This window comes from Carlito syrichta, unplaced genomic scaffold (assembly GCF_000164805.1).
Source record: "Carlito syrichta isolate Samal-C Ts95f unplaced genomic scaffold, Tarsius_syrichta-2.0.1 Scaffold301613, whole genome shotgun sequence".
NCBI lineage: Eukaryota > Metazoa > Chordata > Mammalia > Primates > Tarsiidae > Carlito > Carlito syrichta.
The window spans coordinates 204705-222528 of record NW_007245709.1 but is presented as its reverse complement, the minus strand read 5'-3'; the positions used below and the strand labels follow the sequence as shown (position 1 = coordinate 222528).

At 38.0% G+C, this 17824-nt stretch overlaps 2 protein-coding genes across 5 annotated transcripts in view; both read right to left on the bottom strand.

Moving 5' to 3' along the window:
* GTDC1 (glycosyltransferase like domain containing 1) overlaps positions 1-17824 on the bottom strand; it is a 290620-nt gene that overhangs the window by 71491 nt on the left and 201305 nt on the right. The gene's annotated exons all lie outside the window — the stretch shown is intronic.
* On the bottom strand, positions 2589-3441 carry LOC110595385 (peptidyl-prolyl cis-trans isomerase FKBP1A-like). Its single transcript, XM_021710853.1, has one exon. The coding sequence runs from the start codon at positions 3348-3350 to the stop codon at positions 2886-2888; it is 465 nt and encodes a 154-aa protein (XP_021566528.1). The 5' UTR covers positions 3351-3441; the 3' UTR covers positions 2589-2885.

Below are 17824 nucleotides of genomic sequence, written 5' to 3'. Positions count from 1 at the left end.
GGATTACATGGGTATTTCCTCTGTTCTCGAGTTTATTCAAATCACTTAAGTTCTCTTAGCCTCAGTTTCCTAATCTGTAAAATGGGACAGTAACATCTGCTTTTGCAAATTTCTTGACAGCATTGAGAGAGAGAGAGAGAGAGAGAGAGAGAGAGAGAGAATGAATGAATGGGAATGCGTTGGGCATGAGGTGTAGTAGGGGATGAGTAAATCTAAGTAAATTGTTCATTCCTTAATTCTCCATGTAATAACCAGACTTGCAAGGTGATTCCTAAAGTTACCTTGGGTAACACTACATTCCTAGTCAGTCACTATATTAAATCAAACAACAAATATTTTAAAAATATTGGTTGTATCAGTATTTATGAAGCTTTTAGTATTGTGTAGCAACATCATACATACTGATTTGAGTCTCTTCGCCCTTGAAATTGTAAGTTATCCGTATCATCTTTAAACTAAACGGTGTTCACTGACTCCATCATCCAAATGATCTAACTTTTTTCAAGCTTAATACTTTGTTCATCATTTTTTTCTATTTGTAACTCAGAAGAAAGTTTCAAAGTCTTCTATCTACTCACTTCCCTTAATTTGATGATGGCATATAAAAATAAAAAATTTCTATAATGTGGATCCAGTGTAATTTCTTTCAAAAAAGAAGAAATTGCTGTTTCACATGTCATATGCTCTATTTTCTGTGTAAGAATTTACCTTGTTAACACGTAGGTGGTCTCACTACTTTGGGAATCAAATGTCTCCCACAGCATTGATAAAGCATTGATGGAAACCCTAGAAATGGTCTCTAATCATGTGTTCTATTCCATGATTTTGGGAGGAAGTCATTACTTGAAGGTTGAAAATGGGATGGGAAAATGTACTGGTATTGAAGAAAGGATCACTTTCTTTTTTCCAAACAAATATAATAATTCCTTTAGGATAGTGTTTCCAATTGGAGAGTCTCCTTTGGAGCACAAAATGATTTTACTGGATACTACAGTGGGAAAAAGGGGAAAGGGACAACATCATAATGGGTAAAATTTGCTGAATAGAGTATAAGGAAAAAGAGAGTCTGGTGTACTATATTTACACTGACAGTGACAAAAGAGTATTTTAAAAGAACAAACTCACTATCAAAATTATGTGAGAATTTGGGAAATAAAAAGGAGAAAATATGTGTGAACTTTATTCTGAAGCCAAAATGTTACTTTGTAAAAAAAATTAAGATAAATAAAAAAGAACAGAAATTTGAGTGTGAGGAATGGAGTTTTTCTCAAAGATTTGGTTGTAAAAAATCTTTCTAAACCTTAGTTTTCTCATAATGAGAATAGAGGTAGGCCAGGCTTGGTGACTCAGCCTGTAATCCCAGCACTTTGAGAGGCTGAGGTGGGTGGATTGCCTGAGTCCGAGAGTTTGAGACCAGTCTAGGCAACTTGGCGAGACCTCATCTCTACAGTAAATAAAAAAAAAATTAGCTGGGTATGGTGGTGCACACCTGCAGTAAGGATCGCCTGAGTCCAGCAGGTCGAGGCTGCGATGACCATGAACATGCCACTGCATTTCAGTCTGGATGACAGAGTGAGACTCTAACTCAAAACAAGAAAGAAAAAAAAGAGAGAATAGAGGTCATCCCTGGACTTCTCATAGAAGTAAGCATCAAGCATTTAATCAAGTCTAATGATTTTCTTATAATTATTATTAAGAGGCAAAATGGCATAAAGGGGTTGAGTTATATTGTTTGTTTTCAAATTCAGGGCTCTGCCACTTTTTTGCTGACTTGAGAAGAATCTTTTCTATAAGTACCAGTTATTTCACCTGCAAAATGGAGATAATGATAATGTTGACTTGCAGAATCATGTTTCCATATTGTTTTGCATATAGTTAAGAATTCCGATACTACAATTTTTTTTTTTTGAGAAAAGTCAGCATAAAGCACTTTGATTGCAATAATAAAACTTGAAACTCATGTGGTGACAGGGGTGGGGGGGCAGCAACAATTTATCTCACCAAGTCACTACACAGGACAGCCAAGGGGTGAGAATGGGCCAAGGGAGGAGAAGCCAGGAAATGCTGAAATCAGCAGAAGAGTCAAGCATCACAAACGGGAGATGCTGAAGCTGCAATGACCAGCATCATTTTCCTAAGAGAACATTCAAGGACTTTTCATGAAGGCTGGGCTTTCACTGGGTGTTAAGTCTACAAACAGCACCTTCAATATAAACTTTCAATTAAAGTTCTTAAAATTTAGGAAGTAGTAGAGCTTGAAAAGTTATGAGATTACAAAATTCCTGAAAGTTCATTAGAAAACCACAGGATGAAAAAGAAAAGCCAGACCACGAAGAAGGCTTCAGAGATCCCTGCTGGCCCAGGGACAGATACCTGTAGTGTCCAACATTGCAGTGAAAATGATTCGCTTTTAGAAGGCAGAGGGTCTTGGGAGCATGGGGTGGGGCTGGTGGAGGCAAAGGCTCTCCCCTTCCACTTCAGTTTTGGGTTGGGCTTTTAGTTTAACCAAGGACACCTCTCAATTTGGAGAATAATTCAGCCCTCAACAGCACCTCAAATCTGCTATGGCTTTGCAGCACAGCAGCAAGAATATATAATAGACAAAAATTTCATCCAAAAAAATAATAAAATAAAGATTCTTGCAACCCCCTCCCAACACCAATTCCTACTCTAAAGTTAACCCATCACTTGTGCTGCTAATACTTGACTGTATACTTAACCTGAAACGTAGATCCAAAAGACTAAAACTGAATCTTTACCCCAAAACAAAACAAAGCAAAACGAGTAATTGAGGTTCATGGCATGTAGTTTAGGCAAACACACATAGGAGGAGAAGGGGAGGAGGAGAGGGAGGTGTGGGAAGCAAAGTGGAGTGACAGACACATTCAGTGGGTGAAGATGTCTATACAGAGTGTGGGGACACCAGGAAGAGCTCCCTGCCGATTATGTGCACGCGGTTGGAGGCACCAGATCCCTCCATGGCAGACCCAAGAACAGGGAGCTCGGGGAGGAGGCCATTCCTGGCATTCCAGTTTTAGAAGTTCCACATTGAAGATGAGAGTGGCCTGTGGTGGGATGATGCCAGGGTGCCCAGTGGCACCATAGGCATAGTCTGGAGATATAGTCAATTTGGGTCTCTGACCCACACTCATCTGGGCAACCCCTTCTTCCCTGCCTCTGATCACCTCCTGCTTGCCCAGCATAAACTTAAAGGGCTTGTTCCTGTCCCGGGAGGAATCAAATTTCTTTCCATCTTCAGGCATCCCGGTGTAGTGAACCACGCAGGTTTGGCCGTGCTTCCGGAAGGTGTGCCCGTCTCCTGGGGAGATGTTCTCTACCTGCACTCCCATGCTGGTAGTGAATGCTGGGTTGGCTGGCGACGCGATGGGCTACGTGGACGGAAGAAACTGGCGGCAGTTCGGCGGCTCTGCCTCGTCCCTCCACGCGTTCCAGATACTACTATTTTTATTATTATTGATAATAATGGTAAATATAATAGTTATATTTCATTGTTACTAGAGGGACACTCTACTACCTCCTCTAAAAACTCTAGTCCAAGATTCCACTGGCTCTCTCATAGTTGAGCCTACTTTATAAACCAGAGACACAGCCATGCCTTCTTCATGACATATTTTTCTTATTACTTCTTACAAGTTACACTTTAGCAATCCACTTAAGGCAGGCATTTTTAATTTGCCTTATTTTCATTTGTATACGAATCAAAAATTTGTACTGATGCTTAGAGGCAAATTAATTGTTGAAAGGTCCAATGTTATAAATTAAACAAATATCTTCCTCCCTTTTATCTTCCTCCCTTTCTATGATTTCTTTCCTATGGTAACTTTTTATGTCTTTCACTTTTCCTTGTCTTTACTTTTATTCCTTCAAATTTTTCTAACTGAGACGTTCTGTCTTTTTTCCTTCTTAAAACTGTATAAACCAGGAAAATAAAACCAGAAAATTTAAAACTTCAGTTTCCAGATCTTTGAAGCATGAACAGATGGACATCAAAAATCCAGTCTTTTTTTCTTTTTCATTTGCCTATCCACAACCTGAATAAATCAAAATTACCAGTAAATCCAACTTCCAGCACAACTGTCCCCCCATTTTTTGGCTCTCACATTAACTGCTAGGACACCAAGTATTGATTCACTTCAAATTCTAATTATATTGCTATCTAATTTGTAAGCCACAGAAACTGACTTTATCTAGAACAAATATTAAAAGATACAATATTGTTAGTTTTACATTTGAAATAAAACCTTTAAGTGAACACTTCTACTTACTTCAGGTTTTCTAGACTTTCTGGTATTTTTAAATTTGGAAAAGGGGAGTAAAAATAAAGCAGATGGATAAATTAGGACTATCTGACATGCTGGGCAAATTACTAGAATATAAGCAAGGCTTGAAGGAAAACACTAAGTAAAAATGGTTCAGTGAAAGAAACATTCATTCACCATTCAACAAAAATTGGAGTGCCTACTGTGTGCCAGGCAAATTAGCTAAGATGCCCTCATGGAACACACAGTGCAGTAGGTGCTTCAATCAGGAAAAAACTAGGTGTAAAGGTAAGAGAACCCAGCTCTGGAGAGGAGGCTAGCATCAGGGAAGGCTCTCTAGAGAAGGTGATCTTAAGCTAATCCATGATGATTAGAAGTTAGCCAGGTGTGAGAGTGAGAGTTGGGTTATGCTAAGAGTAGCGGCATATGCAAAGGGCCCAGGGCAAAAAAGAACATGGTTCAGCAAAGTATGGTCAGAGCACTGACTGGGTGGAGATAGAAGAGGAGGTGGGGAGAGGGGAGAGACAAGAGATGAGGCCTGAGAAATATGGCCTTTCTGTCCTTAGTGATACAAGTAAAGGGCTTTGCAGCCCTTTGACAGGTTTAGGGCCAGACTGAGTCTAAATAGACACTCTGGCTGCAGTGTGCATGGACTGGAGCAAACACGGTAGAGCGAACACCAACGTTCAATTCGTCTGTCTTTGAATCCCCACTAAAATAATGACAGAAGAATTTTTAAAAGGCAAAGACTCACACGGACAAGGAGAAAAACTGGGAAAAGCAGAAAAGAATGCCAACCAAATTTCAGAAGACGGAGAGCAGATGGATGAGTGGTGTTTGGGCAGAGGAGGCAGAACGTGTCTAAAAGTGCATGTGATTTTCTTTGCGTGTGAGGTATTGGCCAAGAAGCAGCTCACGTGCTCCACAGAAGTGTAGAAAGTCACAGGAATTGATTACTCCAGGTGGCTTTGGAGGTGCATCTGCAGAGCAGAACTGAAAACAGAAGAACTGATGGCAATTCTATATAAAGTGAATTAAATGACCTGATAACCTCCTCAAGCCCACGCAGCCAGGCAGCTATCTCACTCAACAGCAGGAAGAATGCCTCTAAGCTGGAGTGGTTGAGCCAGAAATGAGGCTGGGCCAATGGTGAGGGGAAGGAAATGAAGTGAAAGTGCACCCATTCATTGGTGAAGTTTCTCCAGCACCTTTCTCCCATTTGGCTCCTAGACAACTAAAGTTTGTCCTTCTTTTGCTTAGGAAACTTTTTCTGGACACTAACTGGAATGACCTATCAAAACTGATATGTGGGGGATGCCACAACAAAACAAGTGAATCTGTTCATCCTATGAGAAAGGTCTCTGGTGAACTAGCCCTGTCTCTGAACAGAGAATTTCTAATCATCTTTCATGGTCTCGCTCTCAAATGTGAGGGGACAGCCAGGAAGCACCAGACATTTGAGGAAATAAACTTGACATGAAATAAATATAGCGAGGCAAACAAGCAGGAAAAAAAAGGAACTGGGAAGAAAGTGAGATCATGTGGTGAACAGAAGAAGACTTAAATTAAAAAATCCTGTAATAAATATTCACAGGGGTAAGATTTTGCATCCATAGTGGAAAAGACAAGATGCAAAAAGACAAGACGCAATAAAAAAGAACATTCAAGAACAATACTTGTAGTTAAAAAATCATAGCTAAAAAAAAATCAATAGGACTGAAAGATAAAGTTGAGAAAATCTTGTAGAAAGCAGAACAAAAACAAAAAGAAGGAAAATAGGAGATAAGATAAAATTAGGTCAAGCTAAGGTTATAGGTTTTGAAGAAAATGCATACTGAGAAAATAGTGGGGGAGAAAATAAAAGATAAAATAAAAGAAAATTCTTTGTACTGATAGGCCTAAATTCTCAGCACAAGAAAGGAACAAAAGTTCAATTCAAGTAGAATGATTACAGAATTTCAAATACTTGGGGTAAATCAGAAGATCATAATACTTTCATGTGAGGCAGCAAGGGTACTCACATACAAGGGAACAGAAATTGAATGTAGACAGATTTCTCAGATGGAAGTTCAAAAAGTAGAAAACAATGGGACATGATCTCAAACTTTTGAGGTAAATGATTTTCAGTAACAGGTCAATACTCAGTCAAATATCACTGAAATGTGGTACTTTCAGACACGCAAATTTTTAAGACATTTTAGCTCTTATGTACTCTTTCTTGAGGAGATACAGGTAGGTATACTCAGCTATAAGGAGAAAGCAAGTCGGGCTCGGTGGCTCAGCCCATAATCTGGCATTTTGGGAGGCTGAGGTGAGTAGATTGCTTGAGACCACGGGTTCGAGACTCGCCTGGGCAACTTGGCAAGACCTCAACTCTACAATAAATCTAAAATTAGCTGGGTGTGGTAGCGCACACATGTGGTTCCAGCTACTTGGAAGGCTGAGGCGGAAGGATCGCTGGAGCCCAGCAGGTCGAGGCTGCAGTGGCCGGGAGCGGCCATTGCACTCCAGTCTGGGTGACAGAGTGAGACTCCAACTCAAAAAAAAAAAAAAAAAAAGGAGAAAGCAAAGCAAGGAAGAGAAAAATATAATCCAGGACATAGTTGACCCAAGGGCCCAAAAAACATACGAAAAACAAACAGGAGCAAGAGAATTGAGGCCTCCAGGAGGTGGTTTCCAAGGGCAAAAGAAAATGGAAATGACAGGTTTCCCGATATGGCTGATTATTATTATAATCACTCTGTTGCCCAGGCTGGATTGCAGTGGCATGATCCCAACTCACGGCAGACTTAACCTCCTGGGCTCAAAAGATCCTCCTGCTTCAGCCTCCCAAGTAGCTATGACTGCAGGCATGCCACCACACCTGGCTAATTTTTGGATTTTTTGTACTAGGCTGGTTTCAAATTCCAGGGCTCCAGTAATCCTCTCATCTCGGCCTCCCATAGTGTTGGGATTACAAGAGTCCTGGTCCTGATGTGGCTGATATTGAAAAGATATAGTGACTGTGACAGAGTTTGGGAATGGATTTGTGATACTGACACAGAAACCAAGCAAATAAAGACAACATAATAATTAGCTCCAGGAAAAAATGAAGAGTTGTTTAGGGAAGGAAATCTAATCATATAACACAATGAGGCTCAGCAGGGAACACTTCTTTGATAGTAATAATGCTATAACAGGATATTTATTTAACAAAAAGTTGAGAAATAGTCATATTAGAAAAATAGAGTTAGCGAAAATGTGTGTGTGTATGTGTCAGTGTGCTTAAATTACAAGAGAGTTAACTACATTATTTCCAAAAGTAGGAAGTCAATAAATAACCCATTTTTAAAAAAATTAAGAAATACATAAGAAATGCTAGAAATTTTGACAGTGGTAGCCTCTGAGGAGGGTACAGGTCTTAGGGGTAAACTGGGAAAGAGGATTTCACTTTATATATAAACGTTTTTTACACTTTCTGACCTTTAAAAATGAAACATGTACATCACCTTTAGAATCTATGATATTCATGAAATTCTGTGCAGAAATCTTTGAATATTGTCTCTTATATTTTCTTTAATTTTTTTTCTCGTAGAACTCCTATTAGACATAGGTTGGATTCTTACCTTTTAAAATCTTAACATCTCATTCCTATTCCAATCTCTTCTTCCATTCTGTTATATTCTTTTTATTTTTTCATTTCTAGGTTACTGATTTTCTCTTCAAAAATGTCTAATTTTTAACATGTCTACTGAGTTAATTTTGATGAACATACAAAAAACTGTTTAGTCCTTTAAAATATATACACTAATTTTTATAGTATCTTTTTTATTTCTCATGTTATCAATTTATTTTTTATGCTATGAATTGTTTTAAACCAACTTTATCTTCTCTACCAGAAGTCCCAGTATCTGAAGTTCTTGAGTGTTTACTTCTGTCGTGAGCTGAGTTCGTTTCTGACTTGCTAAAACTGGACTAGATATTAGATAGGAAATATCAGAGAAGAAGGTTTTGTGAAAGGATCAGGAAGATAAGTTTACTCTTATGCACTGTTTAGCATGCCTCAGAAGAGCTATAGAAGTACCAAAGTGAGTTGATGGAAACAGGTTTAACTCAAGATTTATCCTTCCTTTAAAAAAAGGATCTCACTGGTTTTCTAAATTCTAAGATATTTATTTAAACAATCAGGCAAACAGCAGGTATTTATAGAGTGCCCATTCACACTCAAATATTTGCTCTTATAGGAAAAAGAATGAGAAGAAAATCAGATATTTTAACATCATATGCCTGAATTTCCCTCGTCTAAACTTAGTTTAAAAGAGATAGTATGTTGGTTTTTTAAAGATCACAACAATCCATGGTCTTCTTTCAAAATATGGTGAATATTATTGTGAAGTTCAACATTATTTGCAGAGGAGTTTTTACTTTCCACCTTGAAACATTTTTCTTTGAAAGGTGAGTTCACAAATATCAGCAAATAATCTCAGGAGGGACTTACATCAATTCAGTTTGTAATAATATTATGGTGGATCATAGCCACAAAAATGTATAAACATCTCTGTAAATAAGAAATTGGATATAAATGCAAACTGTATACCTTTAAGCATATAATAACTATCCTAGAAAAAGTAACTATTCAGCAGAGTTGTCATATAAAAAAATTTTTTTTTTGACACTTAAAAAGTGTTAAAAATTTTTTGACACTTAAAAAAGTGTCATTTAGGTGTATTGAGTGTTTACATCTTGTTGGCATGGGCCATCTTAAAGTATTCTTGTATATCACCTGAACTGTCAATACATGCCTTAATTTATACACATTTAATATTCAATAAAGTATGCCATGGCATAACTGATCATAGGGGTGTCAAAAGCCAGATTATTCTAGAAATAGTTATTAGTTTGGGAATACAGACAGCAAATGGCCAGATGGCCCTGCAGTAAACTGCTGAAGGCCATTTAAAACCAATCTACGTGTAGATGTATTCCAACAGAGAATTACAGACAACAACCAATGAGATACCAAAAGTCATGTTACAATATCTTTCTGAAACCAGAAAAAACATTTCAATGTTACAGAATGCAAGTTAAAAAAAAATCTTATTATTTACTTCCCTGTGGTAAATACATGAGCAAAATCAACTCTGTCCTTAGCAGGTTTATAGCCCACAGTAGATGCTCACTATGCAGTTGCTGAATGAATGAATGCCCTGGTATGAGGATGTGGAAAGGGATATACATACACTGTTCTATGCTTTTCTAGGTCCTGATTGCTTTGTATACTGATTGAGATTTGGGAGTTTGCGTATGCTTTATTTAGGTGGTTTGCATATGTGAAGTGGAAAGAGTAAGGTTGGTTGAAGGGTAATTATTTCTTGATGGAAGAATATAAAAAGTATAAACAGCTCAGCTATTGCTTAAGCAAACTCAGCTTTTCATTCCTGATCTACAATGCAAATAGTATACAAAATAAGGTTTCATTAAAGAGTGACTGTCACATCAACAGAAAAGAGAATGAAGACCTGCTATGCAGTATTATTAGATATATTGAATTTGAATTTGTTGTCACTAGGATAAACAAAATACTGCATTGAAGGACTACACACTGTGACATAGAAATAGCTTTGCAATATAGAGCACTCTTTTGATATAATTTTTTTTACTTTATTGCAATAGGGTTATATTTCTAGAAGAAATGAACATCAACTTATTGATAGCTTGAGCTACTATTAGAAAAGTAATACACTAATCAGAAAGCATCTGTGATACATAAGAATCTATTTTGAAAGAAAAAAATTAGAATCTTTCTATCACATGATATCTTTATAGCACAGAATAATTCTATGTCATAGGCTGTGGAATGACACTTTCCCTAACATCCTGGCAATTCTGTTGAGATTCTGATGCCAAAGATTAATACCTACAAATGACAAACAGAGCTGCTTGACACACTTCTGCAGGGCTTACTAAAGATAGAAATATTCTCCTTAAAATACTCTTACTGCATTACTTTCTAATTCCCCATATAAGAAAAGGTTAGAGATTGGAGAGGAGGAAATTCACAGGAGTAGATGTGTGGCTTGCAAATCTTATAGAGATTGGGATGTCAGCCAGAAGAGGGTCTGGCATCTCTTTCCCCAAGCTGGTTGACTGCCAAGCTGCCGAAACTCAAAATCTGCCTCATTCTACACCTAGAAGAGTTCTCAGGAGAACCTACCGCATGCCCCCATAAAAATGAAGCACAGATCATGGTGATACCCCTAATTTCGAGATTCTAAAGGTAGGAGAGTGGCCAAAGTTGCCATATGGCAGGGCAAAGAGAAACTGCAGCAATGGAAGTACCTCCATTTTTACCACTCCATTCATACACCTGCAGGTCTAGTGGGGTGGCGAGTCAGGTTTGTACCATACTGAAAGCACTGTGACTAAGAAGGCTGCCTTTGGGGTAGGAGCAAGGAACGTAATTCTGTATTATGACGTAAATCATTGGGCTTCATTCATAACACCCCTGTGTGTGAGGTCTCCAACAGAATGTTTCAAAAGAACTTACCTGTCTGTGTGCCATGCAAAAGACTGACATTTGGCTATTGAGCAACAGAATGCATCTGACACCTGAGAGGCTCTCAAACAGCACCATCTATGTAACTAGCCCCATTCCCTTCTCCTCTGACCCCTCTTCCCAGTCCAGACGCTGTTTGCAGAAGATTGAGGGTACAGAGAAGAAGCACGAACAGAAATGTATGTACTGGTTTATTAAACAGGTTGAACTCTACAGGGTATAATGAGGGAATAGCTTTATTTTTCTTCTATAGTTGCCTTTAAAAACACTCTCAGATCTCTCTTTCTTCCCATTGATGACAACTTGGGCAGAAACCATGACTTTCTGGCTTGTGGTTATTTCCTTCTGGGACTGTTAGTATATTTTTCTCCTTCCCACATTATAATCTAGAAATAGTACAGGCCTTTTTAAACAGGGCACTAAAGGTAGAAACCACAAAAGTATAGACTCATTTGTGTAAAAATAAAATAATTTATCAAAAACCTCATAAATACAACTAAAGGGCAACCTCTAAAAGTGTAAAAAATATTTGAAACATATACAACAGATAAAGACTTAATCAATTAACTTTTAGAAATCAATAGGGCATGCTGTCAGGTTCAATTAGCTCTGCTACTATGTAATGTAGTGGCTGTGTGACTTCAGGCAATTCACTTAACATCTCTGAGCTTCAGTTTCCTCTTCTTTAAAGGGAGATCAATGCTATTACTGACATCAGTGGGTTGTGGGGAGGACTGAATAAGCTAATTTATGTAAAGCATTTAGCACAGTGTCCAGCCAAGAATACGCACTTAAATAAACATTGGCCTTTTATCCTCATCACCATCATCCAATCTCCAAGCAGCAAGTGGTGGGTGGTAAAAATTGATTTGTAAGCATTCTTTGTTTATTTTGTCTGATTTGTCATAGTTTTCCACAATGAGCATGTGTTAGTAGGGAAAGTACAAAAACTATTTCAATTAAAGAATAAGAATAAAGGCATTTGTGCACCTCTGCCAACTTTACAAAGCAAAGAAAGGCAGTTGTGTGTTTCTTACTTGAGCTAGAGGTGATCATCCTGCTTTAGTTTGTTATACCTAATGTCTCTTGGAGTTACTGAATAGGCAAAATGATTATCTCCCAAGATAGGCAAGAGTCATCTGGTCATTCATTGATAGAAATAAATAGCTGAGTATGAATTATGTTTCCACTGATAAGTATATATACACACACAAGACAGGCAAAAGGCATAGAAGCCTTCGAAAACATTCATAGGAATAGAATCAAACATTTTGTATCACAGCTTTATGCCACGTTGTCACATCAGGTTTTACTTGTTTATCATATCACCTTATTTACCCTAATGAAAAATTACTCCTAGGACTCAGTTTCCTTTACTGGCACCGCCATTTATTCTGGGCACAATTTTATAAAAATTAGACGAATGGAAAGACACCGAAGTCATTGTAAGAGGAAGCAAAACCACATGAGAGGCCCTGGTTCTGGTGCTCATTTAGGTTACTTACTTAAAATAAGAGGGAAGAAGTTCTGGGATGTATGTGTCACAGTATTTGAAATGGCTGTCCTCCACAAACAAGTCCAATTTATAAGAGAAGAACACATAAGGTAGAAGGGGGTTTCAAGTTTTAAACTATGTTACTAAGTACACATTTGCTTCTAAACTTTAAAGCAGTGCTGAATCCATTTGGATAGAGTTATAGCATTGCTTTAAACACACACGCACACCCAGACACACACACCATGGAGGTAATCCAGTTACTCCTGCAGCACAGATGTGCACAAGAATGCCCTAAGTGATTAAGATAGGGCTTTAAAGTTAGTTAATTAGAAACATCTCTCTTCCTATGATCAACACTGAAATTGAGTTCTGGTTGGTGGAAATTTACATTTGAATTTAGATTTAAAACTTAAGATGTCCTTTGGACTTATTCTTGGGCTGTAGGATTGTCTTAGCATGAAGGCCTTCTGCATCTAAACTCCTTCTATCAGTTTTAACAGTTTAAAAAATAGATTTTGACTCACCTGATATGATTAAACCAAGCTTCTTGTAAGTAGCACTTATCCTTTCTTGAAAGGAAGGATAACAAAAGTCATAAGTGTAATATTTAAAACCGATTTTGATAGAAAAAATCACTTCATTATAAGAGCAATCATACCACTCTGTTCTGCCTACTGGTAAGATCCTTTCTAAAAAAGCCATAGGACTGTTGAGAGGGTGAAATATAATATATAGAAAACTGTTCAGCATAGTGCTTGACACAAATACTTGCTTAATAAATCTTCAGTTTTGCAAAATGAAGGTGAGTGCTAGAGAAGGTGAATCTAGAGAGTTACAAAAATGTATACTTATTTTTTAAGTCCAAATTTTATTTTCACAAGCTTAAATATCAAATGCTCAATCTACATGTTATACTGGAAAAATATTGCTGCCATTAGAGTTTTTAAAGTTATAGTCACATGAAATTCCCAAAGGTCAAAAATGAAGTTGCTTCCTCACAACTTCTGACCCAAGCCACATGCATAGAAAACACAAGGTCACTCCTGCTCTCCTGGGGCCATGTTGATAAGACATGTAATTCCACCAATTAGTAGAACAACCCAATATCCCTGGATTACTAAAGAATGGGTCAAGTAGGTCACTTCTAAAAAATACATATTACTTTTCTATTGGCAAACAATATGAATGTACTCTTTGATATATTTGATCATGTATGCCTGCTAGGATTAATAAATCTGCTAATGTTAATGGCAAAACAACTTATGTGCAAAAGAGTGGCCCTTCCATATTATTTTATTTATATTTTGTTTCCAACTCCAGGGAGGCTGATAACAATGCCCACTGAATTTCCCTCTCACTGAGGTGGGCACTTATGTCAAAGAAGCAGTTAGAAAGGGGAGGTAGGGTGTTAGTGTAAAAATTCTTTAGTAGAGGTATAGTGTTGCAAAGTACCTTTAGAATCAAATTGCCTTGGACTCATATTTCAGGGTCACCACTTAATAGGTAAGTAACTCTGAGAGAATAAAATAACATAGTTGAACCTTTTGGTTTTCGCTTATTAAACAGGGACAACCTCCTAGGGTTGCTTTAAAGATCAGTTGAAATGATGTATATATAGCAGAGACTAGGCATCAGAAAATCCATTTCACACTGAGAACAACTGCTCTAGAAAGACAACACACCTGCTTAGCCGGAAAAAACTGGTTGCTGATGCTTTGGAAATTATTATTAGAGGTAGATGCCCAGAAAAATCTCAGAACTGACTGATGAGTTAAGAAATTAAAAAAAAATTTTCATGTCCACTCTAAATAGACCCATTGAATTCCTCACCTTGTACAGGTGGCTACTACTGATGGTAGTGGTCTAAAAACTTCCCAGACACCTGAGTAGCAAGGATGGAAAACAATGATGACCACAACAAGCCACCTTCCCTTGCAACTTGTTCTCCTCTTTCCACAATATCTGATTGGTGCGGTTGCACAAGGAACTCAAAGAAAATCAGAGAAAAATAGGAAAAATCTGTTTGAGGAATATGATTCAAATTGGTTGTTAAGTGCAGATACTTAAGAAGTGACTATAAAAAAACATGACAACAGAGTTTGGGAAGGGAAAGTATGAGCCAGAAAAATCCCCGTAGACACCAATATCAAAATTTTCTTTCATAAGAACACCTTCCCTTCTTTCACTTTCTCTTAGTCAAAATACTATTAAGTCATAGTTTGTATTAGAGTACTGAAAAGTTTTTGAATAGGTAGGTAGATATCATCTTCCTATTGTGTTACTGCCCGTGTTTAACTGAAGATTATCTTGGCCAATACCTCAGAGAAAGTAAAAGAAAAATGTTGGAAACACTATGCCTTTTGGCTTAATTTGTGGTGACTCTATTTTTCTTTTAACTGCATGAGGTAACTTCATGTTATTGTGCGATAATGTTAAGATTTTATTGAGAAATGTTCTCTGTAAAATATTAATATATTCATCAGTATTTCAAAACCACGTGACTTAGTTGTGTGTTAGGATCATGGGAATAAATTGGGCTGAAAAAACTGCCTAGCGCAGACACTGCACAGTATTCACAAGATAGACATTACCCTTCACAACAAAGTCTACCCATAATTCCTTTTCTAGAGTATTTTTCTCTGGCCAGCAAAACTTAATGGAATAGTTTTTCATAAGGTGAAAGCATGGGAAAGAGACCAAATAATTTTAAGACATGAGCATGTGTCACACATCTTCAATCTACCAAGTATACCCTGAATACATTACAGAGAGTCCTTGAATCCCCTGCAATTAAATGGGATACTGTGTGTGTGTGTGTGTATGTGTGTGTGTGTGTGCGTGTGTGTGTGTCTGTACACATCTGCATTTATTTGCATTTTTCTAGAAAGGAGCCCATAAATTTCACCTAACTACTAAAATAACTTATGATACCATCATGAGATTGAGAAGAATTTATTCATTCCATGGATATATTTATATGACAACCTTTGGTTAGGCACTATGCTAAGCACAGGAACACATGGGAAACAGTGTTTGGCCTTTACAGTTTATAGTCCAATAATTGATTTGAACATAGGGGTTGGGGTGGGTGGAATTCTGATTACTAGCCTACTATTAGGAGAGAGTATTTCTCTCTCCTAATAAATGCCACTCCATCTAAATCTTCCCCAAATCTCATAATCTCCCTGGGATACATTCTCCTAATGAAATGCCATTAACACACCTTCACTGATGTTGTTCCCAGCAGTGGCCTTTCTACTTTATTGTGAAAGGTTCAGTTCAATGCCTACCTTCCTTAAGATGCTTTCCCTGAGACTCCTGAATATTGATGACTATTTATAACCATGACTGCTGGTTCTCTTTACCTTTGTTTTTCTTCTCAACTAAAAAGTAAGAAAGGGGTCACTTAGGGCCTACCCTAAATGCCAATCTGTTTCCTGCTAAAGAAGATGATAGATTTAAAGTTGTTTCTCTGACCTATATTCAAACAAAGGTAGAAGGAGGTCTTCTTAGAAGGAATTTTTTTTTTTAAATGTTGAAAGTGTAAGGGAAAATAAATGCCAAGTGAAGAGTCAGCAAAATAATACGTGCCAAGAGAGACAGAAAGAAGAGCGTGCAATTGGAAGTATATCAAAGGTGCTGGGCTCTCCATGGAGGGTGATTCCAAAGGTACTACAAAGCTCTAGGAGTATTCTCAGACCTTAGGAGGTAGGCGCAATGCTGTTAATAACTGTAGTCAGAAAAAATTCTCATGAAACTTGTTCATTTCTGTGAACAAAGCTGTAGCCAAGCTAAGTAATAGGCACATTGTCTTCCTTCAGCATGAATCTTAGTGTGACGTGGAGTCTGCCAAGACTCATAAAATGTACCCACTTCTGTTCATTCGAGTGGAAATGAATGTGATTGCCAGACAAATCTCACAATGCTGTGGATCCTACTGTGGTGGCACATTAGAAATTTTAAAACACTGGTGTGTCTGAAAATATTGTTGATGTCTAGGACCTATCCCAAGAGACCCTGATTCAACTGATCTGAGATGGGACCTGAAAAATAACAATTGTTTTCCATACCAGGTGGTTCTAATGTGCCACCAGAACTGGATATTATTGTAAGTTCCATCTAGGTATAAAATTCAAGAACTTGGGCATAGTGGGAGGATATGGTTGATATTCATCCCCTTTTAAAAGTGAAGAGAAGGAAAAATAGGATATAAGGGTATAAAGAGTCAACAGGTAGATGCAAAGATAGTGCTAAAGTTCATTTTGGAGACTCCAAGAGAAAAAGGACAATAGAAGAAGTGTTTTTCATGAAGCTAAGAAGGAATGTTCCTAATTTGCCAACATCATCAAGAAGCCTTTAAAATAATTTTTTTGGAAGGAAGAAAAGGAGAAAAATACTCAGATACAACTATAAAACCTGAAACCTCGGTGGATAAAACAAAACAGCAAGTGGTAAAGATGCTCAGAAAGTTTTAGAGAAAAAGTAAAAGGAAGCCAACAGAGATGAAAACTTTGGGCCTAAGGGCTCTGTACAGCAGTGTGCAAAATTTGAACAAGAAGCTAATTTAATTTGGAATGTTCACGCAAGAAGGTATGCTCATAAAGGATATAATTCACTCCTAAAATGCTGCAAGAAAATGGTAGATAGGAAGCAGTATAATGACTAAAAGTGCAAGCTTTGGAGTATGAACCTTTTCAGTTCAAATCCTAGCCTTGCCACTTACTAGTAGTGGTCAAACTTCTTAACTTCCCCAAGTCCCTCAGTTTCCTTGGAGGTAAAATGGAGAGAACTATGTCTACGTCATAGGAATTACTGTTAGCATTAATATAGTTAGTACCAAATGAACTAGAAGATGTTAAAAGTCCAGTATCAAAAGTGACACATAATAACTACTTAGCAAATACACTTTTTAATAGTAGTGCTATTGTGTGTGTGTGTGTGTGTGTGTGTGTGTGTGTGTGTGTGTAAGTTGGAGTTACACTCTGACACCCAGGCTGGAATGCAGTGGCATGCTCCTGGCTACTGCATCCTCGACCTCCTGGGCTCATGTGATCCTACTACCTCAGCCTTCCAAGTAGCTATAATTACAAGCATGTGCCACCACACCCGTCTAACTTTTTTTTTTTTTTAAATGTAGAGATGAGGTCTTGCCAAGTTGCCCAGGCTGGTCTCGAACCCCTGGGCTCAGGCAATTCTCTCCCCTCTGTCTCAGTAGCGCTATTGTTAAGAATAAACCTAGCCGGGCTCAGTGGCTCAGCCTGTAATCCCGTGCCTTGGGAGGCTGAGGTGAGTGGATTGCCTGAGCCCATGGGTTTGAGACCCGCCCGGGTAACTTGGCGAGACTTCATTTCTACAATAAATCAAAAATTAGCCAGGCATGGTAGCATGCGCCTGTAGTTCCAGCTACTTGGAAAGCAGAGGTGGCAGGATTGCCGTAGCCCAGCAGGTTGTGGCTGCGGTGGCCGGGGGCAGCCATTGCACTCCAGTCTGGGCGACAGAGTGAGACTCCAA

Coding starts and splice junctions, on each gene's coding strand:
- LOC110595385 (XM_021710853.1), bottom strand. CDS start 3,350: ATGGGAGTGCAGGTAGAGAACATCTCCCCAGGAGACGGGCACACCTTC.